The sequence below is a fragment of the Mauremys mutica genome, chromosome 2, assembly GCF_020497125.1.
Source record: "Mauremys mutica isolate MM-2020 ecotype Southern chromosome 2, ASM2049712v1, whole genome shotgun sequence".
Lineage (NCBI taxonomy): Eukaryota > Metazoa > Chordata > Testudines > Geoemydidae > Mauremys > Mauremys mutica.
In genome coordinates this window covers 63,506,094-63,532,283 of record NC_059073.1, presented here as the reverse complement: position 1 = coordinate 63,532,283, position 26,190 = coordinate 63,506,094, and the positions used below count along the sequence as shown (strand labels likewise).

At 40.2% G+C, this 26,190-nt stretch overlaps 1 protein-coding gene across 2 annotated transcripts; it reads right to left on the bottom strand.

The window, feature by feature from the left end:
- Positions 1–943: 943 nt before the first annotated feature.
- On the bottom strand, positions 944–25,791 carry VCPIP1 (valosin containing protein interacting protein 1). Of its 2 annotated transcripts, none has more exons than XM_045005999.1 (3): positions 22,894–25,791; positions 16,026–16,112; positions 944–6,547 (listed from the first exon to the last, which is right to left on the bottom strand). In XM_045005999.1, the coding sequence occupies exons 1-3, from the start codon at positions 25,568–25,570 to the stop codon at positions 5,673–5,675; spliced, it is 3,639 nt and encodes a 1,212-aa protein (XP_044861934.1). In that variant the 5' UTR covers positions 25,571–25,791; the 3' UTR covers positions 944–5,672. The 2 variants fall into 2 exon arrangements, with proteins under 2 accessions (XP_044861934.1, XP_044861935.1); XM_045006000.1 differs by having other exon boundaries at positions 23,047–25,791.
- Positions 25,792–26,190: the final 399 nt, after the last annotated feature.

Below are 26,190 nucleotides of genomic sequence, written 5' to 3'. Positions count from 1 at the left end.
TTTCATTCAACACAAAACAAAAATTTTGTTTTTTTTTATTCACCAACTTTATTGGATTTTCAGATCAGGTTTAACTTTTTTCTTTTTCACAATTTTTCAGAATTTCCAGTGAACTTAAAACAAAAAACACGCCAGCTATGTGCACCAGCTCTAATTCAGACACACGTGGAACCTTACAATGCCATTTTTACCTAGCCCATTGTCAGAGGAAAATTTAACTTACAGCAAGTGGAACTAGCAGAGGTATTTTAAGCATTAGAGATATAGCAAACATAGTATGACCCAAGTATTGCTAGGATTTCTAAAGTTTAGATTCCCCACCACCACCAAAATAAACCATTGCTATTTTTATTTTATGTTTACCTAGACACACACACCCTTTGTAAAATTTTGCTTTAAATTATAAGATTTTTTAGTTCACTACTTCATATCCCAGGTTGCATGTTTACTTTGAAATGTCTTACTTGGTCTCATGTTTATTTCATTACTTTCCTCTCCAGGTCACATCTTCTAATGTTCAAATTAATAATTCTTCAGAGTTCAGCTTTAGTGCACATTAAATCCTATCTTTAAAGCGTCTTTGACAGCCTTTTAAGTGTAGCTGCATTAAATACTTATTGAAGTATTCAAAATAGGTGAGGTTGAAAGGTCCCACTATCACTCTAAAGAGTGAAACATTTCCTCAAATCATGAGTGTCACTAAACAAACTAATACATAATGAGACAAGAGAAGTTATTTCCCCCCTTATGTATTACTACTACTACTACTACTACTGTGTGCAAGTAGCATGTGATTTTAATTTAGGTGTACTAATTAATGTCATTAAGACCCCGCTCTTAACTTTAAAAAAAAAAAGAGGCAAGCAATTTTAATTAAAAAAGATTAACAAAATCTGAGATGTGTAAGGCTAGACAAAAAGTTGTACTTTATAAAGCAGAAGCAGACTTTTTAACTTATAGTTTTAATATAGCAAAGAAAATTCCAAATACTGTACAGTGAAGTGTAGTATAGTACACTATATACTGTTATAATACACTATTGTTACATTACAGATAAAAACCAAATGTAATTAGTACAAGAATCACAAATAAAACAAACCAAAATGTGCTGGATAACAGCCAGTGCTGTGAAGATGGTACAATGTCTTACGCTAATTTATTTTTAATTCAACATGTAAAGCACTTACTGTTTAAAAAGATTTGTTTTCTAAATATATACACTATTAATGCTTATTTATACATATTTTAAATAGCATTACCTCCAAATAGTGCACTCTTTTTAGTTTCTTGGCAATAATCCTCATTAAAAATAAAATAAATCTGAAAATACCAATCATGTTTCAATCTTTTATTGCTCTACCACAGGCATAAGGGCTTAGAGGGAATTCTGCATTCTACAGATTTTATGCAACATCTTAAAATTTAAAATACTCAATAACTGATATTCACAAGCAAAACAACATTAAACAGATCACGACTGGTGTTCTTAAACAGGAGGCTCAACTTCATGTTAATATTGTACTACAAATGTATGTAGACTCCATAATTTAAAAAAATTGTCAGGTGCCAAACAAATGTACAAACAACAATGGCATTTTCTTCATTCACATTTTGTTCAGTTATGCTGGAGCATAGTGCTGAAACTCCCGCACTTCTAAATATTGAATTCTGAATTGTGATATCCAGCATTTCAGTGTGTTCCAAAGAAAAGGCAGAATTAGTGAGCTAGTCTTAGGGGGCAGTATAGTTCCCCCCACCCTCCCTTTTTTAACCATATTTTGAAGATTTTAAATTAAACACTTTGGTTTAAAAATATATATATATATACACCCTTTGTATGGAGTTAGCACATAGCTTTGAGCCAGTGTACTTCTGTGAAGTTTGCCAGAGTATTCTCTTGGAGGCTACAGAAACCTTGTTTAGACATTAACACAGCCATACCTAAATATCATCCTTACAAAGAACTGTTTTATGTTCACATGCTTGATCTGTGGTTTTAAAAATTCCACATAAGTATTAAACCACACAATAATCAGATGTGTAAAATAAAGGACTGCCTTTCATTTCAAATATGATCAGACTCTAAGTTCTGATCTATTTTTACATCTGATGACACTATTTAAACTTGAAAAGCTCAAAAAAAACCCCAACAGTATGAATGAGTGTCTTTGCGATTGCAAAAGGGAAGTTGTCCCAAAGAATATATTATAGTAACTAATACAGCATCTTAAGAAAGGTACATAAATCTCTACTTCACTCAAGCAATGAAATTCAAATATTAATTCCCAGAGAAATAACACAGTAGCAAGTACTTATTCATAGCCAACCATTATAACAATACTGTTAAAATCTTGCATTTGGCTGGAAAGCTAACTGCATGCTGTACTCCAGTGGTTTCTAGTATGCATACCGATATCAATTCAAAAGCATTTGTCCAATAGTCTGGATTTCAATCTCTACGTTAGCAAGTCTTTGCACTGGGCCCTGGCATATTGCCACTGCCTGCCTTGCCTCTCATTCAAATTACATACATTAACCAGCAACGGAGCTTGGGATGCTCCAAAACTTAGTCTAATTTGTCGTGCACACTGAGCAAAAGTTGGCAGGCTCTGGCTGGGACAGTAATTGGTACAGTTGTCCCAAAATGTGGGAACTGCAACTGAATTTCACACTGGTGACTCTGTAGTAAGTACTAGTAGGCCTGATGATAAACAATACTGACTGACCTTTGCACCTTTAGAGAGAAGCCCTAGTCACACAGCTTTATTAACCACTATTATTTTACTAAAGCTCTCCTCCCACCAGCATGCCCCACCCCCACCCCCACCCCCAGCATTTTCCTGAGTCTTAAGGAAAGATGACAAGCACACAAGTGGCAGAAAAACAGGCACGTATATCTCTCCAACTATATTTGCTTCTATTAGGCCCACTAGAGTTCAAATGAAACTCTCCCAAACGTACACGTTTCAGTGCTCTTTATTTATTTTCTTTCATACGGATACACACCTCCCCAGGGTGTAGATGAAATCTAACTTCATTTTGGATATGTTGGAAACTGATGTTTAAATGCATCAGAAAGTTAAATGAAATAAAGAAAACTGCAAAGAAATATGCACATTTATTGCAAGCCTGCATGAAACATGGGGAGCTCACATCAAGCTAAAAAATGCGCTTCGATTACACTTCTCATGCATCCTGGAGTTTTCTGAACATTTAACTATACCTTCTTCATATTTCTTTATTTCACAAAGTGAAGGTTTTTGAGAGACATGATTTTTGATAGGTCCCAGACACATGACACTAATTGTGGGCCAAAACCAAAGAATGAATAACCTGCATCTATGTCATTTCTGTTCACATAGTACGGATGTGTGGAAACAAAATCAAAGTCAAACCTGCTCTAAGTCTTCCTCTTCAAGCAATAAGATGTGCACATACACCTACTTGTGCAGTCCCCCAGAAAATGAAATAGGTCGCTGACAGGTACACACCATCCCTCTGAATAGGATTATGAAAGAATGGGGTGTAATAAATTTAAAAATGCATGGCAATACTTCATTCTCCCCCAACACCCTACACATACTTTACTTACGGGGAAGGTTTCTCTCTCCTTTTCCTTGAAGAGATTTTAGTGTGTGTTTAAGAAATTCTTATATCAGCTAGATTCACTAAAATCCAAAGCCACTCACGTACCTCTTCTCTCAACCCCTGCTCATTTATAGTGATTTCTGGGAACACCTCTCACCATGTGGAAGCGTGTGCTTTCTGTCTCCAGCCTCCAAACAGCTAGGCTGCAGCAATGGACAGTAATACATCATCTGAGGTTATGGCAAGCTTCCAGCTGCTGCATGTGCATCCTATTTCTCATCGGATAATCAATACACCAGAGAGGTCAATTTTGGTGCCAAGTTTACTTCACTTATAGTTATTTGGTTGAGATTGCAAAGTTAGCATTTATTCATGAAAAGGTGATTTTTATGTTTCATACGTAAGTAATGCACTACCTTATTAAATATTTGTTCCCTGTATGAAAAGAGAAAGCCAATATATGATGTTTTAATTACTAGTAATTTAACTTAATTGGGACTATATTTTAAGTGACTTGCTTCAGGTACTTTTCCATATAAAAAAATATGTCCTCCCTTAAGCAGGGCATTCTATCATAACAGTGCTTAGAATTTGTTTCTGTTGATGTGGACTATAAATGTAAAAAGTAAGGAGATATTTTTCTGAATACAAACATGTTTATAATAAAAACTTAATATCTGTGGAACTAGTAAAAACCCATGTGTGTACACAAACAGACTTCAAGATCTAAATGTTGTAAATTCCTTTGAGGCTGTTTTAACACCTTTTGCCTAATCCATTTTAGCTTAAATCAGAGGAAGCAGCAATAATGCACTTAAAATATGAATATAGAAAGTAGAAGGCAAAGATACACATTCCATCTTTATGGAGCACGCACAGTGGCTGCTTCTTAAGAACTAGCACTGTAGATCTGATGAATATGCTACTTAAGCAGATACCAGCTTTATCATGAACTGATGCAGGGAAATTTGCATCACAAACTGAAGAGAAGCCAATAGAAACAGTAGTCTTTATGGGCACTGAAACAGTACATATTTCCTGTTTCCATGGAGTTTAAAAAATGAGCTTCTAGAAGCTCAACTATCACTGGAGAACATTTTAGAACAATGCAACTCATTCAAGAGCTATTTCTTTCTAATGAATTCTGTTAATTCCTCATGCTCTGAAAATATTAGCCATTACTTAACTATAGCCACCATTTACCAGTGCTAATAATCAAAATCTTTAAGAACTGATTTGCTATTGATTTGTTGTAACTTCTTACAACACTTTCCAACCTCTCTCCCCCATACCCAAATATCAAAAAAATTGCATGGCAAAAAAGTGCATGCTATCACTTACTAAGAGAACAATGAAATGGCTGTGTTGGCTCAGACAGCCATGCGTAAGTGCACCGCATTCGCTTTGTCTTCATCTTACACTAAGTAGCCTTTTTTCTAATCTTGCTCAAACTGACAATATGCAGAATTTAAAGAGAGCTTAATTATAGTTACTCTTATCCCAAGGTTCTGACAAGCACTTACAGGAATATGGATGCAAAAGTGTTTAAATCTAAGGGAATGCCAGCATCATGTAATTAAAGTGTTGTATATATTGTTTTATGAAGTTTAACATACAATTTAATTTCAGTTGCTCTTCTGAAATTAATGTAAATGTCTGTTTACACTATAATTTTGAGTGGACACAGACTTCTGGGATAACACATTAACGTTGTCAATTTTGTATTTTTGCTCTGTTCTAGCCTTTTTGGTAATCTTACACTAGCACTAAGAATCTCACATGGGCTTAAATTTTAAGACTTTCATGGAATTAAAGTTACAAAGAACTTTCAATAACCCACATCTACAGCAGATATTCATCTCAGTGCATTCTCTAACAGCTACTTTACAGGTCACTGAGAGCCAGCCTGGGCAGCAGCATGGAATATTAAAAGCTATTGCCAGTCACACACTTGCTATCATGCACTGGATAAGAAGATATAATCTTTGAAACATACAAGATTTAATGACTAATCATTTTATATGGCCCAGCCAACAAATATTACATTTGAACAGTAATCTTTATCCTTATCAGCTTTCAACCAATCAAGAGTGATCCATCGGCTCAGTTGTATTAGCAATCTCTGCATCTTGACTATCCATCTCCTCAGCCTCCTCAACAGAATTTCCTTTTGGTGCTTTAGGTCTCGTGTGGAATGTTGCTCCCATAGAATTTACCACGTTGCCAGCAGTTGTTTCTGTATTTGAATGTTCAGTGCCACCTGTTACGGAAAAAGAATCTGGCAAATTAGCCTGAACGCTGCCAGTTTTAGGTGATGAACTCACTGCTTCTACTTTTCTTTGTGACAAATCGATTGATGCTGACTGCTCTGCATTTTGATCCCGCAGGTGTCTGTCCATTGATGCCTGAATAGAAGAAACCATTTCCTGTAACTTTTTTCGCTGTGCCTCAATCAAGGTAGGGTCAAGCTGCCTGCTGTCTCTCATTGTCACTACTCCAGGAGCTATGCGGATAAGCTCACTGTTACCAGAAGCAGCTGTGAATATAGAAGGCTCTATTTTAGTGGGACTGGGACTGAAGTCTGTTTCTGTGTTATGCTTTCTTAAAAGTGGTGTTTCCCTGGATTTCTGATCAAGTTGTTGGCTACTAGATGCAGTTCCTAGTGAGTGGCCCTTTCCTTGAAATGCAGTTACATTATGCAGTTGCTCAGACTTCTTTTTTACTACTCCACCGCTACCTAATTTCAGAAGTCCATGTGAAGGACTCGCTTCCCTGCTTCTTGAAGTAGCCTCTGCTCGTACTTGACTTAATGCCTCTTTAACCAAGTCTTCAACATCAGGACCAATAGGGAAGTGCCCAGCAGCGTCCACACACAGCTCTAATCTATCTTCTGCTGCATTATACACAAAGTTTTTACCAGGCAGATATGGAAAAGTACAGTGCTTGCCATCAGCCAGGCCTACAGAAAAGATAGGGGGAAAATCAATAGTGTTATTAAGACAGACCATTTTTTCTAAAAACATACTTATTATGCAGTCAAATTCAAAATATTAGTTATGATATCAGAAAACAGTAAAGTGATTACAGTAGACCTATTCAAGTGTGATCAGAAGATTTATGCAGGCTTTTCCTGCAGTGACCACCACGTTAGAAGTAAACATTCTGTGCTGCTCTATAGCAAACACACAAAGATGCACCACAACAGGTTGGAACAAAGAATACATGGCAAGATATACAACTGTAATGTGTTTGCTTACTCCACAGAGATGGCGAGGTATGAAGCTGAAAGCTGCAGAATATGCTTCCAAGAGTCCAATAAATGCCTAGAACCAAGACAACTAATGGATAAGCTGCAAACAGCTGATTTCAGGGCAGGGAATTTATTTTCAGAAATTACTTAATTTTTAAATAATGCAGCTTTTGAACACAAGTTTCAATAAGCTGACTCTGATTTAGTGGTAGAGTATGTACTACCACACATGATTAGAATTCAAGTCTGAATGCCAAAGGCTGGGTAATGCTTTTTAGGTAACACGCTGAGCGTCTGGAGGATGTCCCCCACTGAGGATCCTATCTAGCGTTTTAGGAGCAGAAGGTGAAGTTTTCAAAAGCACCTAAGTGATCCTAAATTTCAATGAAAGTCAATATGACATAGGCTCCTACATGCCTAAATCACTTTTGAAAATGGGACTTAGATGCTTTTAGAAATTTGACCCAGGGTCTTTTAGTACTCTCTCTCTCTGATTGTAAACTCTTTGGAGCATGGATTTTCTGTCTTTATAAATCAGACAGCACTGATCGCATTGTCAGCGCTAAACAAACAGAAGATTGAGAGTGTCATATTAACTGGAGCAATAGTTACCACAACACGGGGATGAATAAAAGGTAGGGAAATAAAGAGAATCCTCAAGTATCAGAAGACCATCTTCACAGGGAAAGGAAGAGTTATACAGATCACAGCATACAATTGTTTTCTGAAATTCTAGCAATTTTGAAGAGATCCAGTTTTCCTTAAATTGTTCTAGTGTCTTGTGTGTAGAGGCAGCACAGGTTAAGTTAAAGCAGCCAGTTTCATAAGAGCATCTACTACAGGATCCTAACAGTGCTTTTGGTTTAGATTAAGTTAATATTAAATAGCTAGTAAGGCAAGGTTGAGTTGGGGATAGTCTAAAACAGTGTTTCTCAGCCCATGGGCCATGACCCAGAAATGGGTCACAAGAACGTATGAAAAGGTTGCAAACAAACTTTAAAAATAGATCATATTTGGATACATTTAAAAAAAAATAGATGCCACTTGTGCTTTACCGTATGTTAACACTGTGCATAACAATGGTATTGCCACCCTGACTTCTGCTGATGGTGGCGCTGCCTTCAGAGCTGGGCAGATGGAAAGCAGCAGCTACTGACTGGGTGGTATGGTATTGCCACCTTTACTTCTGCACTGCTGCTGGCAGCAGCTTTAACTTATTATTTCTATTGTTATTATTACATGTACTGGGTAATAAGTATTTTGGGGCCAAAATACTTGTGTTTTCTACTTAAGCTATTTACTGGGTCAGTATTGGCCATCAATGTTTACAAATGGGTCCTGGTCCAAAAAAGGTTGAGAACCAGTGGACTAAAACATGCAAGTGTTCAATATAGAATGGCATGAGCCCACAAGAACATGACACATTTCCAGATGAGTATTACAAGGAGGCAGCAATCTGAAATAAGATTAACTATAAACTGAGGCCAGACAGAGGTAAAATGTCAAAAATTTTAGTCAATTTTTTCCAGTCAGAGACCTGTAGTAGATATAAAAATCTAGCAACTGACAGGGGTATGTCTACACTGCAGTTAAACACTCACAGTTGACCTGTGCCAGCTGACTTGCGCTCACGGGGCTCAGACTAAGGAGCTGTTTAATTGCAGTGTAGACATTCCGGCTCAGGCAGTTGCCCGAGCTCTGGGACTCTCCCACCTGGCAGGGTCCTACAGCTCAGGCTCTAGCCTGAGCCAGAACATCTATACCGCAATTAAATAGCCCCTTAGCTCAGATCAGCAGGCACAGACCAGCTGCAGGTTTTTAACTGCACTGTAGACTACCCTCAGTCACTAGAAGTAGGAGTGCACGGAGTGTGTGCTATCAGGAAGGTTTCTATATTATTGGGTTTATGGGAGGATTTTAGTAAGCTGTGTTCCCGACAGCATTTGGAAGAATATGGATTTTAATAGTTAAATATCTTCTTCTCATAAAGAGAAATGTCATTGAGTCACAGAATGATGTCTCAGTCCACTACATGCAGTGAGCCTACAACGTTGTGGGGGTTTTTTTTGTGTGTTTTTTTGTTTTGTTTTTTTTAAAGAAACATGACTTGTGTTATAAAACTATGTTTGGTGATCTACTGCTCCATTGCCCATCTGATTCTGCAGTGTTCCTGCCAAGGCTGGTTCAAGCAAGGCTGGAGCACCATGCAGTCATTTTGATTGAGCTTCCAAGCTGTTGTGTGGAAGAAGGGGATACATCCCAATCTCTCAGAGTGTTCTAGTTGTCACCACAGAACAGACTTGCATGAGCTATTCGGTGTTGCATGCAATGCTGGACTGTGAGCAATAAGACAGCATTTTAGTGCTGGTGGGGCCCTGTGGCTTAGGGACCATCCGCCAACAAAGACTTTGCAGCACTGCCTAAGCCAGTTCTGTTCACTGCAATTCTCGTAATAGACCTACAGAATTTACAATATCAGAAAAGCGACAAAAATTGGCATATTTCTGGCATTTTCTTTATATTCTCTTGCAATTCTTGAGGAAAAAAGCAGAAATTATTCAAGGTAGAAAAATACGAAAAACCACAATTTCTTTATGTCAAACAGAATGAAGTCAAGCAAGTATTTGGGGGGCATCAACAAAAAAGGCACTAAAATCATTTTAAATATGTTAAATTCATTAACACTGAAAAGACGATGACAAGTATAAAAAGTTGATCACTTATTACAGATCAAGTCAGTCAATATAAGGGCCCGTTTGGCTGAAAATACCTCCATTGCTACTGGTCCAGAGACCTGCAGCTGCAGAGAGATGGCAGGCCAAATTCGGTCTTAAAAAAATTACATGCACACAGCTCCCATGATGCCAGTGGGAGATACACACCTTCACATATACCCAAGAGCAGAATTTGGCCTCAAATTGCTACCCTCCTCAGTAGCCTCTAAGGGCTTCAGGAATTAACCATCTCTGTCTTTCCTACAATGCAGTCAGACTTAACACACCTGGATTTATATAGGCGCACATACCCACCAATAGTGTCAGGTTCTTGAGATTAAAATAAGAGGCCTCTAACGCACATGCTCATGATATTTCCCAAATCTCTCAACTTGAATGGGTTCTTCCCTAACTCACTGAAGATCACTCATCTGGAGTGTATATGGACCCAGAGTCATCACACTCATTTCAGGATGACAGGATTGTTCCAGAGGTAAGCCTGATGAAATATGAAGCTATGCAGTTCAAGAAACAGCTCATATGCTTGAGTTCTTTCTTCACTGGTTCTGCAACTTTCATCTAATCTTAAGAATGTTTCCATAGCAAACGATTTACTCTGAATAGGTGGTCCTGCAGTTTGAAGGCCATGGACAGGATCTGAGAGATTAACCATAGCTATACTCCACTATAAAACTTGATCGTGTATTACTATCACTTACAGAACTTAAAAATATTTGCACTCCTGTTTCTCATTTGAACTGATGATACAAAAATCAAAGCGTTAACTTCCCTAGCTCACACAAAGGTATAAGTTCCTTCACTGTGTATTACTAATTACATGACCATAGCAATTTAAAATATCAATACCACTTCAAAGCATTATTTGTAATATAATGTTGATACTTATCTTATTTGCCTACCTTCTTAGACACTAATACTGGAAAAATAATTCAGGGCAATGCAGCAACATTCAAATACAAAAGGTGTCTCTCCCCTCACTTTCTTTTCATGTTTCCTTAGTTGGCAATAGTGACTTCTGGGTCAGGCATTTCCTGTCAGTTAATCACCAGCTGGTGTTTGGCTTTATCACAGGCCCTCAATTCCAGGTGGTTATTAATGAGGGAGGAACAACAATATCAGGACAAGTGGAAATGGCAGAAATGCTAAACGACTTTTTTGTTTCAGTTTTCACCGAAAAGGTTACTAGTGATTGGACGTCTAACATAGTGAATGCCGGTGGAAATGAGATAGGATCAGAGGTTAAAATAAGGAAAGAACAAGTTAAAAATTACTTAGACAAGCTAGATGTCTTCAAGTCACCAGGGCCTGATGAAATACATCCTAGAATACTCAAGGAGCTGACTGAGGAGATGTCTGTGCCATCAGCGATAATCTCTGAAAAGTCATGGAAGACCAGAAAAATTCCAGAGGACTGGAAAAGGGCAAATATAGTGCCAACCTAGAAAAAGGGGAATAAGGACAACCTGGGGAATTACAGACAATTCAGCTTAACTTCAGTACCCGGAAACATAATGGAACTAATAATTAAGCAATCAATTTGCAAACACCTAAAAGATAAGTAAACAGTCAGCATGGATTTGTCAAGAACAAATAGTGTCAAACCAACCTAATAGCTTTCTTTGACGGGGTATCAAGCCTTGTGGATAGGAGCAAAGTGGTAGATATAGTATATCTTGACTTTAGAAAGCCTTTTAATATGGTCTCACATGACCTTCTCATAAACGAACTATGGAAATACAACCTATATGGAGATACTCGAAGGTGGGTGCCAGTGCTTAATTTGTGCCAGAGCTTGCCAGGACTGAGCCCCAGCACCTCTAGGCCTGGCAGTTCATAGCCCCAGCACCAATGGGCTTGGCACATCAGTTACGAATGTAAAAGAACTGCTTGAATCCCAGCACTTCTTTCATTACAAATTAAGCATCGGTAGGTGCATAACTGGTTGGAAAACCATTCCCAGAGAGTAGTTATCAGTGGTTCACAGACAAGCTGGAAGGGCATATCAAGTGGAGTCTCGCATTTCTGGGTCTGGTTCTGTTCAATATTTTCATCAGTGATTTAGATAATGTCACAGAGAGTACACTTATAAAGTTTGCAGATGATACCAAGCTTGGAGGGGTTGCAAGTGCTTTGGAGAATAGGATTAAAATTCAAAATGCTCTGGACAAACTGGAAAATAGTCTGAAGAAAATAGGATAAAATTCAATAAGGACAAAAGCAAAACACTCCACTCAGGAAGGAACAATTAGTTGCACACATACAAAATGGGAAATGACTGCATAGGAAGGAGTACTGCAGAAAGGAATCTGGGGGTCATAGTGGATCACAATCTAAATATGAGTCACTAGTGTAACACTGTTCCAAAAAAAGCAAACATCATTCTGGGATGTATTAGCAGGAATGCTGTAAACAAGATAAAAAGTAATTCTTCTGCTCTATGCTGCACTGATTAGGCCTCAACTGGAGTATTGTGTCCAGTTCTGGGTGCCACATTTCAGGAAAGATGTGGACAAATTGGAGAAAGTCCAGAGAAGAGCAACAAAAATGATTACGGGTCTAGAAAACAGAACCTATGAGGGAAGATTGAGAAAAATTGTGTGTGTTTAGTCTGGAGAAGAGAAGACAGATAGTGGACATGATAACAGAAACATAACAGTTTTCAAATATGTAAAAGGTTGTTACAAGGAAGAGGGAGAAAAATTCTTCTCCTTAGCCTCTAAGGATAGGACAAGAAGCAACGGACTTAAATTGCAGCAAGGGTGGTATAGATTGAACATTAACCACCCTGACAGGAAGCTTTTTCTAAGGTAGAATAAATTGCCTAGAGAGGTTGTGGAATCTCTGTCATTGGAGATTTTTAAGAGCAGGTTAGACAAACACCTGTCAGGGATGGTCTAGATAATACTTAGTACTGCCATGAGCGCAGGGGACTGAAATAGACCTATTGCAGTCCTACGATTCTGTGATTCTATAATTGCCCAGAAATGTCCTCTCTATCAGCCATTGTTAGAACAAATTCACTAGCTACACACAATATATTGTTCTTCACAGCACAGATTAAGCATGCAGAAAGATGGAAAACCAGAAAAACATATTGTCATAAGATACTTGTCTACTAGTTGTTGGTGCCAAGACTAAGAATTAAGTTGAAAATATTGGGTATGAAGTATCACTGAAGTATTAAAGAACTTTACAGATTTCTGTAGAAGAGAATGAACATAAGAACATAAGAATGGCCATACCGGGTCAGACCAAAGGTCCATCTAGCCCAGTAACTGTCTACCGACAGTGGCCAATGGCAGGTGCCCCAGTGGGAGTGAACCTAACAGGCAATGATCAAGTGATCTCTCTCAATGGGATGAGTTGTGTACAGTCTTTATTAATCATAAATCATGCTCATTGTTGCAGGGTTGTCTCAAAGCAAAAACATTTTTCTATACACTATGATAAAAGTGTATTTAACATACAATGAAGAGATGATTGATATGGTACAGCTGTTTCAACCCAGAATCAAGAGTTTTGCTGAGATTGGTAAAACAGAATCTAGAAATAAATCAAGTGGTGAGAAAGCAGAAGAGTGAGTGCTACACTGTAGATGGCACCACAAGAACTAAGTTGTACTGTGAGTGCAAAGATTTGGGTAAGAAAAGCCTAATATTTCAGAGAAGGAACTTAAAGAGAATCAGGTACTATTAATAGCATAACTTCTCAAAAGGAAACATTATTTCACTTGTAGACAACTGTTTTCTCAGATTCTAAAATTAGTTTCTGAAGAATATAAATTTGTTCTATCTTCTTGGTCTTTAGCTCATCAGATTATTGGCATTTTCCAACAATACAAGAACATCCACTTCATATATGGAAATGAACTAACAATATCACCTATGCATTTTAGAGCATGAACAGAACTTTGAAAGCCTCTATATATGAAAAAAGTCACTATTTCCTCAGTCTGCAGCCTCATGCCTTGCAAAGTTATGAAAATCATGACACTTAAACCCAGTTATCTTGCATTCAGCAAAGAAGAGCAGCTAACATACAGAAACTATTTTCCTTATTTATGCAGCTCAAGAAGCTTAACTGGAGATACATAGCTAGGACCCTATCAAATTCGTGGCCATGAAAAACACATCACGGACCATGAAATCTGGTCTTTTGTGTGCTTTTATCCTGTACTATACAGATTTCATGGGGGAAAACCAGTTTTTTCTCAAATTGGGGGTCCTGACCCAAAAGGGAGTTGCAGGGAGAATCACAAGATTATTTTAGGGGCATCACAGTATTGCCACCCTTACTTCTGCACTGCCTTCAGAGCCAGGCACTCAGCTCTGAAGGCAGCGCCCTGCCAGCAGCAGCACAGAAATAAGGATGGCAATACCATACCATGCCACCCTTACTTCTGCGCTGCAGAGCTGGGCAGCCGGAGAGTGGCGGCTGCTGACGATGGCCCAGCTCTGCAGGCAGCAGCGTAGAAGTATGGGTGGCAATGCTATACCATGTCATCCTTACTTCTGTGCTGCTGCTGGCTCTGCCTTCAGTGCTGAGCTCCCAGCCAACAGTCACCGCTCTCCAGTTGCCCAGCTCTGAAGGTAGTGTCACCGCCAGCAGCAGTACAGAAGTAAAGGTAGCAGTACTGCAAGCCCCACCTATAATAACCTTGTCACCCTTCCCCCCCCCCAATCTCCTTTTTGGGTCAGGATCCCTACAATTACGACACCGTGAAATTTCAGATTTAAATAGCTGAAATCATGAAATTTGCAATTTTTAAAATCCTATGACCGTGAAATTGACGAAAATAGCCCATGAATTTGGTAGGGCCCTATACATAGCTGTACAGAGACAATTTTAGAATGAAAGCTTAACTCTGGGTAACTTCCTTCATGACTGTATAATTTTGCCTGGAAACAGCTACCAACCTTCATAACCTCAAAATATTTTACACAATTACCAGTCTTACTGCTATTGGAAAGTATCAGAGGGGTAGCTGTGTTAGTCTGGATCTGTAAAAAGCAACAAAGAGTCTATAAGGTGTCACAGGACTGACATACATATTGGAGCATAAGCTTTCGTGGGTGAATATCCACTTCATCAAATGAATGGCATTCATCTGACGAAGTGGGTATTCACCCACGAAAGCTTATGCTCCAATCTGTCTGTTAGTCTATAAGGTGCCACAGGACTCTTTGTTGCTATTGGAAAGTATCCATACACAATTACTTTATTATACCCAGATTAAGTTTTAAAATAAATATTATTTAGTCATGTAAACTAACTTTAGGTTCCTACATTGTGCCCATCACTATGGCATCTGAGCACAGTACTTCTATTAGTAAGAATATAGGGAAGTTACAGAAAAGGCCAAAAACAGTGTTCTTTTGGCCATCAATGGTAGGGTTTGCCTCTTCACTGCTGGTTTCTTCTGCAACCTAAGAAGCAGTATAAAATGCAGCTGCAGACTCTGAAGTGATAACGTTCCAGTGAATCAGTACTTTGAGGGGGAAGAATGGGTGGTCACAATGGAGGTGTGATTTGCTCCAGATTCTATGGGATTTTCATACTCTTACCACTTAACCACTTATAGCTGGTTCCCCCTGTAAGATGTAAGAATTTCAGAATCCTGTCAAGTGCCATGCCATTTTTAAGGAGAAAGTTTCTTGCAGAAATTCAGAAAGGTTGTTTCCATGACTGAGAAAGATTGATTTCAAGTGACTAAGCAAATCTGCTCCACATGACTAACAAGAACCCAGTTTGTAATCCCACAGACAACTGTTGGTAACCTCTTTTGTGAATAACAACCCATATGTTGAGAACCCCTACTCTAAAAAGTTACAAAGCAGTATTTCAAGAAATAGAGGCATTTATTCAAGCTACCATGGAAACCAACTATTGGTTGGTTCAGTTTATATGATTGCAGTTCCTGCGTTAAAGTTAGTGAAAGAAAGTTAATATGTACCTGGTGCATTTTAATTGTGTTTTAAAAACAGAGCAAACAAAAAGACTCTTGCTAAACCTTGTTTTTTTGGACACAATCAGCATGCAAGTTCCAAGCCTAGGCTCTGGGGTTTCCACGGTTCAGCAGTCACAGATCTAAATGTTTGATGCGTGAAGTCCTACAGATTTAAATAATTTTAACCTGAACATGTTGTTTAAAATGTTGTTTTCTCAAATAGCATGCTTTTTACTGCATTGTCCCCCATTTTGGTACTTTACTAATTTTTTCCATTTAATTTATTCTAAGAAATGAGGGAGCATTAGAAGTTGGTATGGCATTATTAAACTGAAACAATGTGTTATGGCAGTGCAGCCTAAGATCTTGGCTATATTAAAAAATACAAATTTAGGATGCTTGAGGTGCAAACACTTCAGTATCAATTTTCTCATTCTTAATTATTTGAGAAGATACATGCCACGATTTTAATAATTTTAACCTCAAAGTTAGAAACAAACAGTACCGGTAGTTTTCTTCATTATGCTGTAGAACACCCCACCCTGCTGAAACAAATGAGGAAGTCCCTTTGCATATGACCAAACATCTTCACCTGAAAGACAAAAAATAGAGCAACAGTTAGAAACAAGCAGTCATATTTAATGACACAGGGTAAACATTTCAATAGTCACTGTTTAATTTATGCCAGGGCTTACCAGGTCTGAGCCCCAATACCTCTAGGCTTGGCAGTTCATAGCCCCGGCACCTCTGGGCTTGCTGCATCAGTTATGAATGTAAAAAAATTGCTTGAGCCCTGGCACCTCTTTCATTACAAATTAAGCACTGTCAAGAGTGTCTAAGGGATTTAGGAACTTAAGGCTTATTGAAAGATTATAGGACTTAGCACCCCAAGTAATTTAGGACCTTTTGAAAAATGTTACCAACAGTCCAGACACAAGTACTCTTTACACTTAAGAACACAAATAGAAAGTAAAGACTAAGACTTCTAGGTGCTACGATAATACAAATTAATAATAATAATAATGATATTCTAAAGGACAGCAATTCAAGATTGTTCCAAAGCAATCCAAGCAATGTTCCAAATTTTGATCAATAAAGTTGCAGAATGTATATGAACTAAAATAGAACAGATAAAATGGCTTTAATGCCATACTTCCATACCCATCAGCTTTTTTAATGGTTTGAAATTAAACAATTTAACACTTCGACAAATTTCATTGCCCTTCTTAAACTCACTTTAAAAAAAAAGTGTATTTTCCCTACTCTTTATAGTCAAAGGCTGAACAGTGGTTTTTGCACATACTTTCCAGAGTTCATCCTCTGGCTGAGACCAGAACTGGCAAATTTCATCCTGGCAGGTAGAAGTTATATGCACCCCATACATGCCCTTTACAATATAAAATATTTATGCAACCATAACTAAAGGTCTTGCTATACTGCATGTATAAAAAGCTGCCCCTACTAAAAAAAAAAAAAAATAGTAAGAGGAAGTTTGAGAAGGGCTGGTAGTTGATGAGGTTCCAAATCAAGAAGACTGTTTCTTGATTCTAAATACCTGTTCAAAGCCAGCAAATACCTAGAATCCCAAGTGAAGCACTGATAGAGATTGTCAATGGGCCCAAAGTCCCTTTGGCTGGTTTTTACTAATCATAAAGACCACAGAACCATCTCATAGATCAGAGGTGGGCAAACTATGGCCCGGGGGCCACATCTGGCTCTTCAGACATTTTAATCTGGCCCTCGAGCTCCTGCCGGATGGAGAGTAGGGTCCAAGGCTTGCCCTGCTCCAGCCAGGGGCTTGCCCCGCTCCGTGCATGCTGTGGTTCTGGAAGCAGCGGCATGTCCTCCCTCCAGCTCCTATGCGTAGGGGCAACCAGAGGGCTCCGCATGCTGCCCCTGCTGAGAACCGTGGCCAATAGGAGCTGCAGGGGCGGCGCCTGCAGACGGGGCACGGAGGAGTCGTAGGGGAGATATGCTGCTGCTTCCAGGAGCTGCTTGAAGGTAGCGCCACCTGTAGCCTGCACCCCTGACCCCCTCCTGCATCCCAAACCCTTACCCCAGCTCTGATCCCCCTCCCACCCTCTGGTCCCAGCCCAGAGCACCCTGCTTCCCCCCCAACCCGTCATCCCCAGCCCCACCCCAAAGCCTGTGGCCCCAGTCCGGAGCCCCCTCCCACACCCTGAACTCCTCATTTCTGGCCCCATCCCAGACCCCGTACCTCCAGCTGGAGCCCTCACCCCCTACCACACCCCAACTCCCAATTTCTTGAGCATTCATGGCCCACCACAGAATTTCCATACCGAGATGTGGCCCTTGGGCCAAAAGCTTTGCCCACTCATCACAGATGGTTGCTCACCTCTTTAAGTGCACCCCAAACCTTCAAAAAGCTAAAAAAATACAGTAAATATTCTTGATTTATAGATACCCATTTTCATTTAGGCTAGGACTTTTAAAGGAAAATAAGGGAGTTAGGAACCCAAATCACATTGAAAGGATTTGACTATTTCCCATAGGTGCCTTTGAAAATCCCCAAACATTAAGCTACAGGCTAGTGTTTTATCTAATGCACCATTATAAGGAAAAGCAAAATTAAATTCAGATAGGTACTCTTCACTTTATAAAAAGGCATATTATGATGACATTTAAGTGTTCCCTTAACTGTGTTACTAACATGAACATATTTTTTTTAAAAAGAGAACATTTTAAATGTACTTTTCACCCTTACGATATGCTGCATTTATTTTTTGAATATTAACCTTTGTCAGTAAAAAAAATCTTATTAGTTTCACTTTCTCTCTCATCAGTTTTGCTTCCCAGTTGTTACACACTACAGCATTCTTGCTGAGTTCACAACACTGCCAGGAAATAAAATGTTTGTTTCCATTTAATTAAGATGTGGTCCTAACAATTCTGTTCATGTTAAATTTAACAAACCTTTTTATTTCTTTTTTTAAATATCTAGATTGTGTATGAAGAGAGTCTAATTGCAAGAAGTATGAATAATGCCACTGAAGCATAGCACATACAGTCCATCTTACACTTGTGCAATTATTGATTAATTACAGCAAGGCAGAGCTTCAAAAATTAACATCAGTATCAATTAACCTAGAGATCAAGGCTACTAATCATGGTGAAAAATACTTTTGCTGCCATGCCTCCTGCAATTTAAAATGACTAACATGTGTGCCCTGTTCATTCTGTATTGTATTTAGGTTTGGCAGAATTCAATTTTTTTTTTTAAATAATTTTGACAGATAAACATCTGCGGCTGCCCTATGTCAGATGACTTGGGCTCACAGGGGTCAGGCTAAGGGGCTGTTTAATTGTGGTGTAGACATACAGGCTCAGGCTGGAGCCCGGGCTCTAGGACCCTGTGAGGAGGTGGGACACAGAGCTTGGGCTCTAGTTGAGCCCAAACATCTACATCACAATTAAACAGACCCTTAGCCCTAGCCCTGTGAGGCCGAGTCAGCTGACACGGGCCAATCACGGATGTTAAATTGCAGTGTAGACATACCCCTTTATGGATCCAGAGCACCACTCTACTGCTCAGAGTTTTCCCAAGCAGCAGCAAGCTGAAATCACGGTTGCCCACAGGTTCTGAGTAACTAATACATCGATAACTAATGAAATATAATTTTGACTCTGCTGCAGCTTGGGAACGCTATGACCAGCAGCAATGCAGGCATTACAGCTGCATAAGGCTTCAGACAGACAGTACTGCATCATTTTACACACTGTTCATATTTGGAAGGTTCTCTTCTTTCCATAGTCTCTTAAGAACTAGAAACTTTTTAAACTAAAAGCTTTGATTTTGCAGAATTAAATGGCATTCAACCAGGAAAGATTCCTGTTTGCCCCAAGCAAGTGGATTTTTGAAGTACTGCAGCAAAGGAGTTTCTTAGTTTATATGCTCTTTTATGTAACATTAAGAAGGACTATGTATCAGGAAAGAACAAGGATGGAGAAGAGAGCTCACACCATAGTAGTGCCAGCCATTGGAAGAAACATATGAAAGGACTGCGATGTTTTAATGAAGAGATCTCAGATGAGAGGAAGAAAATGTATCATCGCATCTGGACATAGACTTATTTTAGTGGTACTGTAATGCTGTTTGCAATTCAAGTATTAGTAAGTTACCTTTGGGGTCTATATATTTGTCCTGTGTTGCTGGGTTAGGTTCTTTTCAATGCTCAGAAGATGGATTTAATGAAACAGCCTATTAATCTGGCAGATCATGCAATGGGATTTAGAAACTGCCTCAGGACTCCACATATCAGAGATGATACTCTTAGTAATATGTTGGAGTATGCTGATTACACAGTGGTTATGGATTCCTTAAGAGCAGACTTCTGCACTTCAACTTCAGATATGGCTGCAAGAATGGCAATGTTGTATTCACAGGAAGCATATGCATCTGCTTTTTTTCAACAGGAATGAGACAGCCTAACCTATATTTATTTTTATATATTTATTTATTTTATATATATTTTAATGACACCCCAACAGTCAGTTCATGCACTGGGAGAAGAGGACAGAAAACAAAAATCAGCTACCTGAGCTTTCAGTTTAGGCCTGTCTACACAAAGAAGTTGCCTTGTTTTAACTGAAATCAGTTTAGTTAAACTAGTGCAAGCCCCTATATTGACACACTTAGCAGTTTAAACCTGTTATATCATCTTATCCAACACCTGCTCATTTACCAGCACAAGCCAAACGGATCTAAATAGATTTAAACCTGGCTTGTGAGAGTCCACAAAGGGTTTTGCAATGGTTAAACTAAATTGTTTTTAAAAGACACCTTTAGTTAAACCAGTGCAGCTCTGTGTTTAGAGTAGGTCTTTGGGAACAGAAAGTAGCTCCTGTGTGTGGTTCTAAATTTTAAGCCAGGCAAAAATGGGGAAGAAAGCCAGAGTCAATTTTTCACAGGTCAGATATAAAGTGTAAAGCAAAAGTCCAAAAACAAAATAATGCAAAGTATCCAGTTTAAAGCTCTGTTAAAAAAAAAATCACATTTTAGAAGTTAGTTGAACACAGCATAAATGCTCCAGAGAGAGCTTGTCAAGATCTTTAATTAACTTGTTAATCTAGAAATACTTGCACCAGAAAGAGAGATTTTAGTCAATCAAATAGACTGAACTGGTGCTCCTTCCATTAAAAAGCCTGGATATGGTTTTCCCCAGTGCTGAAGAAAAGTTTTCCAGCATCCACAATGATCAGCAACAGATTTTCCAAAATGGATTTTCCTTGTAAGCATGAAAATGTAAAACAGAATGTTCAGACATGTCTTTTCTCTCTCTACCTCGTCTAATCCAAATCTATAGGATTTTATTGACAAAAGCAAATACTATGCTATCTTCTCTCACTCTGTAATATGAGGCACACAGACTCTTCAGACTTTGTAACACTGTAGCTAGGCAGCAACTGAGAAACTATCATTTATATAGCTCCATATAGCATGATGGCTGAAAGCATCACATCTGAAATGCTCCCAGTCCCCTGCATCCCAAGAATATTACATTATTTTCCTATGAAAAATTAAAATTGTTTTCATAAAATTGTTTGAAGTCTTAGCTGCCTGATCAATTAATGAATGGAATGAAACAGCTGTAATACAGTAGCAAGCAGCCAGTTGTCAGCACAAATTCCCTCCAGAAGTCATTAGAATAAAGAACAGTATGGTTTTGATCAGAAGAGCGACTATGTAAAAATAGCATCTTACTCAATGGCTTTGTTCTGTGTAATGTGTCATAGCTGTTTGCTTTTAAGAGAAAAAATAAGTGTGTGCTACCATTTATTTCTATTAACCCTGAAAAGCTAATACAGCCATTAGAGAGTGAGCTGGATTCTTTTTCTAGCTTGTACATCAACAAAACCGTTAACCAAGCTCCAAATGTAGAATCTTGAACTAGTGATGTGAAAGTCAAAGAATAACTTGAGCTCTGATCCCAGAATGAGCTTGCAGCATTTACAATTTAACAATATTTACTTGTAAACAAAGCAAGTTTGATACAGAAGTCACTGGAACAAATGTAGAATGCCAGAGTGCTTTTTTAAGTGTCAGTTATCACTGCATTTTCAAGAGTATTTTCTGGGGATTTTGTTATACATTCTGAGTGGGTATTTTAGGGCTCCATCTTAAAGGAAAGCAGTTTTTAACCCAGACTATTCCAAAATGGGCCCTTGATGCTGTAGCACATATGCCAAGTTAATGTCTTGGCTGGTGGTTCAAAATGCTATCATAGAGATCTGGGTGTAGACAGGCTCATAAGAAATCAAAATAATAAGGTGTAAGCTTCTGTCACTACACTCTGATTAAGAAATAGTTTTGTTTTTAAATATTACGTTTTACTTTGTGTTAGCCAAACTAATTCCCTCAGGCAAAGGAGAAGGCCCATTCCAACAAAACACTCTACATATTACTACTCTGTGTGCTTGTCCAGCTAATGTACTACAGTGAATGTTGTACTTCCTGGAAACAAGTGAAAGGAATTGTTGCACTGAGTAATGCAAAGCCATTTCAGCTTAGCACACTGGTACATTACTGGGACAAAAACAGAGCAGAGACAATGGAAAAGAGGAGGCAGAACAGAAGAGAAAAACAGAAATAAATAGCAGAAAGAAAAAATAAAAACTATCAGTACTAGAAACAGTCTCTCTTGTCAGCCACCAGAAGAGTAAGTTTAGACATCAGGAAGTGAGAGAAGCACTGCAAAAGGCCTGAGTCATCTGAGTCAAGGTAGGAAAAATGAAAATAAGATGACAAGAAAAAGGAAGCGGTGAAGAGTCCCTTCTTCTGGCATTATGACTACCTCAAATTCACATTTTTCAATTGTTTTCAAGTGAAGCTTCTCCTACTTACTGGTTGATCTGGGACTCAAATATATTCAGCTTCTTTCTTTGGTATCTACTGCTTCTCCTCTGCTTACATAAAGCCAATTACAATACCAACCCTCACTATGTCTCAGTCTACATATAAAGTTGCACCAATTTAGCCAAGGCGCAATATTGCATTGACTTCACTGACCAGTGTAACCTTTTGTGTGGCAAGCTGTAAGGCTTTATCTCTGTACAAAATTAAGAGTTTAGCTAGCATCCAAACTTCCAATTAAACAAAAGCTGTCTAATTATTTTCTTCTCATCCCCTTAGCCTGCATCCATCCTTGAATCCTCTGAAGTCTGGGTGGGGGTGGGAAGAGTAACTTATGTATACACCAAATTTTACTTTCAGAAGGGACTGGGGTGGGGGGACAGAATGAGCTCAGAGAGGGCTCCACAAAGCCACAGAGTAGAAGGTATTTTCTGTATTATGTTTAAAAAAAAAAAAGTACAAACTATAGATACCTCACAAGACAAATTAAAGTTAGTCTTACCCATTAATGTTGCTAGAAGACACAAGGAGTACATTTCTTTATCAACTTGCTCTTGCAACTCCTTGGAAGATATTTTACTGGTTACTGCAACATCTTCATGTTTCACAGCATGAGTTGAGGGTGCTGAAGTAGACTGACTACCTTCTTCCTTACCTTTGAAGATCTCTATAGTTATTTTATCACCATGCTGCAAGGGAACTGGCTCGTTCTCCATTCCTTCCTTGGGTGGAAGAAGCTCCTTGGGAGGAAAGCCATAGCGAATACATTGCAAGTATGGAGGAATATTAAATTCTCTGGCTATACTTTCCTGCAGCTCCACGAATGTGGTTGTGGACTTCAATGTAAGCATAGACTGTCGCCCATCATTTGTTGTTATTCGGATCTTCTTTTCTTTTGTAGAAGTTGGAGAATAAGGGGTCTTTGTAGGCGTAGCCGGAGCAGATGATGGCCCATCACGAACAGCAGCAGGGGAAGTAGTCCTAGGTTGTCCTTTTTGTTCTTGTTTTAATTTTTCAGTTTTCCGTTTCTGCATTACAGAAGCCTGGTCTGCAATGTTCTGTTGAATAGTTCTTTCAGTTTTACTCATATTTAACTCTTCCTTGTGCAAAGTTTTCATTTTCTGTCCAGTAAGAATAATTTTGGTTGGAAGTTGCGAATCTAAGTCTTGTCCTTGTTGTATATCATCAGCTCTTTGCGCATGAGCACTATCAATATTTACAGGAGTATAATCATCAGGGTTCTTTTTGGCAGTCTGATGTAATATTGTATTGACAACTTTCTGAACAAGAATCTCACTACCAAATTCACCAGGAAAGTGTTTGGTAACAAGTTTCATTGCAACATCATACACATTACTGTTAAGAGTTGTATCACTTTCATACTGGAACCAATATACAGTCTCTCTCACCACTCTTCCACCCCATTCTAAAGTAATAGGAAAGGCTTCAGGGAGATTGTCATATTCTTTACCATCCCAATAGTGCTTGAATCCACAGCCACATTTGCCACCAGTGGATTTAGTATTAGTTCTGTCCCCATCCAGATATACAACAGATCCATCTCCCCTGACACGACGCACCAAGGTACCATGACACCAGTTACAAGCAGTCAAACTACTCAGACTGTAGTCTGGTACCAGGACATCCTTCACAGAATTATAAGAGCACACCAAACTGTTCAGAGGAAAACTGTAATTTTTGTCAGGCCTCAGCTGGCCATGGGTACTTTTGGCCAGATTATACAGTTTCCCTCCTGGAGCCAGCCACTCTGGAGGAACATGAAGCTCTGAAAGGGCACCACAGATTAGACACTTGTGAAGGCGGTTATCCACCACTGCTTTTTTGGCAGCTGCAGTAACATCTTCAGGCTGAACTCCTATTACACCAGTCCTTCTGTAAAAATACTGATGTACATCAGCTACTAAACTGGGATGAATACCATGCTTATTCATGAAAACCTCTTCCATTGCAGCAACCAGCCTCAGTAAGTATTTATCTTGCAAACTTCTATCTCCTCCAATCACACAACCATCCTCTTCCAGTTTGATGTACTTTTTGATGAGATCCTGAGGAACTCCCCAAGCTTTAGGAAGTAATTTCATAGGCAGTTTTGGTAAAGCAGCACCTTTTATTCCAACCAAAGGAATATAATGGTTACGTCCAGAGCTACTCCATGCAATGCAGATAGGTTTATTCAACATGCCATCTTTTCCCATGCATTTTTCTACCGGTACCAGCCCAGGGAGGAAAGTTGCCGAGTAATCTCCAGAACTACGCATTCCACTCAAGGAATCCAGTAGGATGATGGGTCGGTGAAGCACATTGGCCAAACCAAAGATGTGAATGTTTCGCAGGCCCAATGGCACACCTTCTGGAGGGACAAACAAAGGGTCACACTCACTGATTATGTCCTCCCACTCTACTGCATCGATGAAGTCATGGAAGAGAGCCTTGTAGCGGCTCAGGTTCTCCTTGAAGTGCTTCTTCAGGTTCTCCCGGAGCGCATGCCAGAACAGCTCCCTGCCCACCAGTGCTCTTGAGACAGCATGGACCAGGCAGTGGCCGTCACCATCCACGTGGACAGGGATCAGGCAGTCCTGGCTGTTGTTGGCTTTCTTGATGTCCTCCAGGGTGTCATGCAGGTAAAGGAGGCTGCCGGAGCGGTCCTTGCCATAGCCCATAGTGTCGACATGCTCAGGCTCGATGAGGAAGGCACGGTCGCCCAGGAGAGCACAGTCAAAGACATCCCCCTGGTTCATCTCGGTGAGAAGCTTGGCCTTGCCCGTTTGCTTGTCCATGCCATAGCGGGCCAGGATGGGGGAAAGCAGCTTGCAGTGGTAGTTGGACAGGCCCATCACTTTGACCAGCTCCGTGTTCTTCCTGGGGGGGCCCCCGCCGCTCACCCCCAGCAGCGCGTTCCGCAGCAGGTTGTGCAGCACCAGGTCCGGGTCCGTCACCTCCTCCACCCCCAGCAGCTGCCGCTGCTCGTGGCGCTGCCCGCAGTCCGTGCACTCGATGCTGCCGCTGCTCAGCGGCCCGTGGGCCGGGAAGAACAGGCGCGCCTGGCAGCTGGGGTCCGGGCAGGTTCCGGAGAAGATGCGCCGGTCCCGCTTTTTCGAGACAGGCGGCGGGGGCTGCTGCTGCTGAGGAGGCGGAGGAGGCGGCGGCGGTTGGGACATCGCTCCGCAGTGGGCAGTCTCCCCTCCTAGCTTCTCTCCCCTCACAAGCTCATCCCCTCGCCTCGGGTAACGGCCGGTGCCCGATGGATTCCGCCCCAGCCCCCAACCGCGGCGCACCAACCCCGCCACGGAACGCGGAAGCCACCGGCACCACCGCTTACTGCTTCTTCACTGCCCCGGCCGTTGCCTGCAATGCAACGGCCTTCCACGCAGATGGCGCAGGCGCGACGCTGCCCAGCCAGCCGGGAATTGTAGTTTTCTCCGCGAGAGGAGCCAGGCTGTTGGGAATAGGCGATTGGTAGTTCCAGAACTACAAGTACCGTCATGCAATGCGTTGGGAAGGGTACGGGAGAGAGGAGAGGTAGGCGAGAGTAGCTCCCAATGGTTTCTGGGAGATGTAGTCTTTTATGTTGGTCACCGGGTCGGCAAGGGAGGAAGCTTGCGGAAGAGGACACAATTCCTAGAATGCTTTGCGGTATCCTGTTTGCTTCCCGTTTCCCTGGGTTGGGGAGGGGTAGCTGCTGCGCTTAAGGTGACACGCGCCCGTCGCCCAGTGTGACTCAGAGCCTGGTCTTAGCCAGCCCAGCACAGGCGGCGGCGACTGGCGGAGCAGCTCCTTG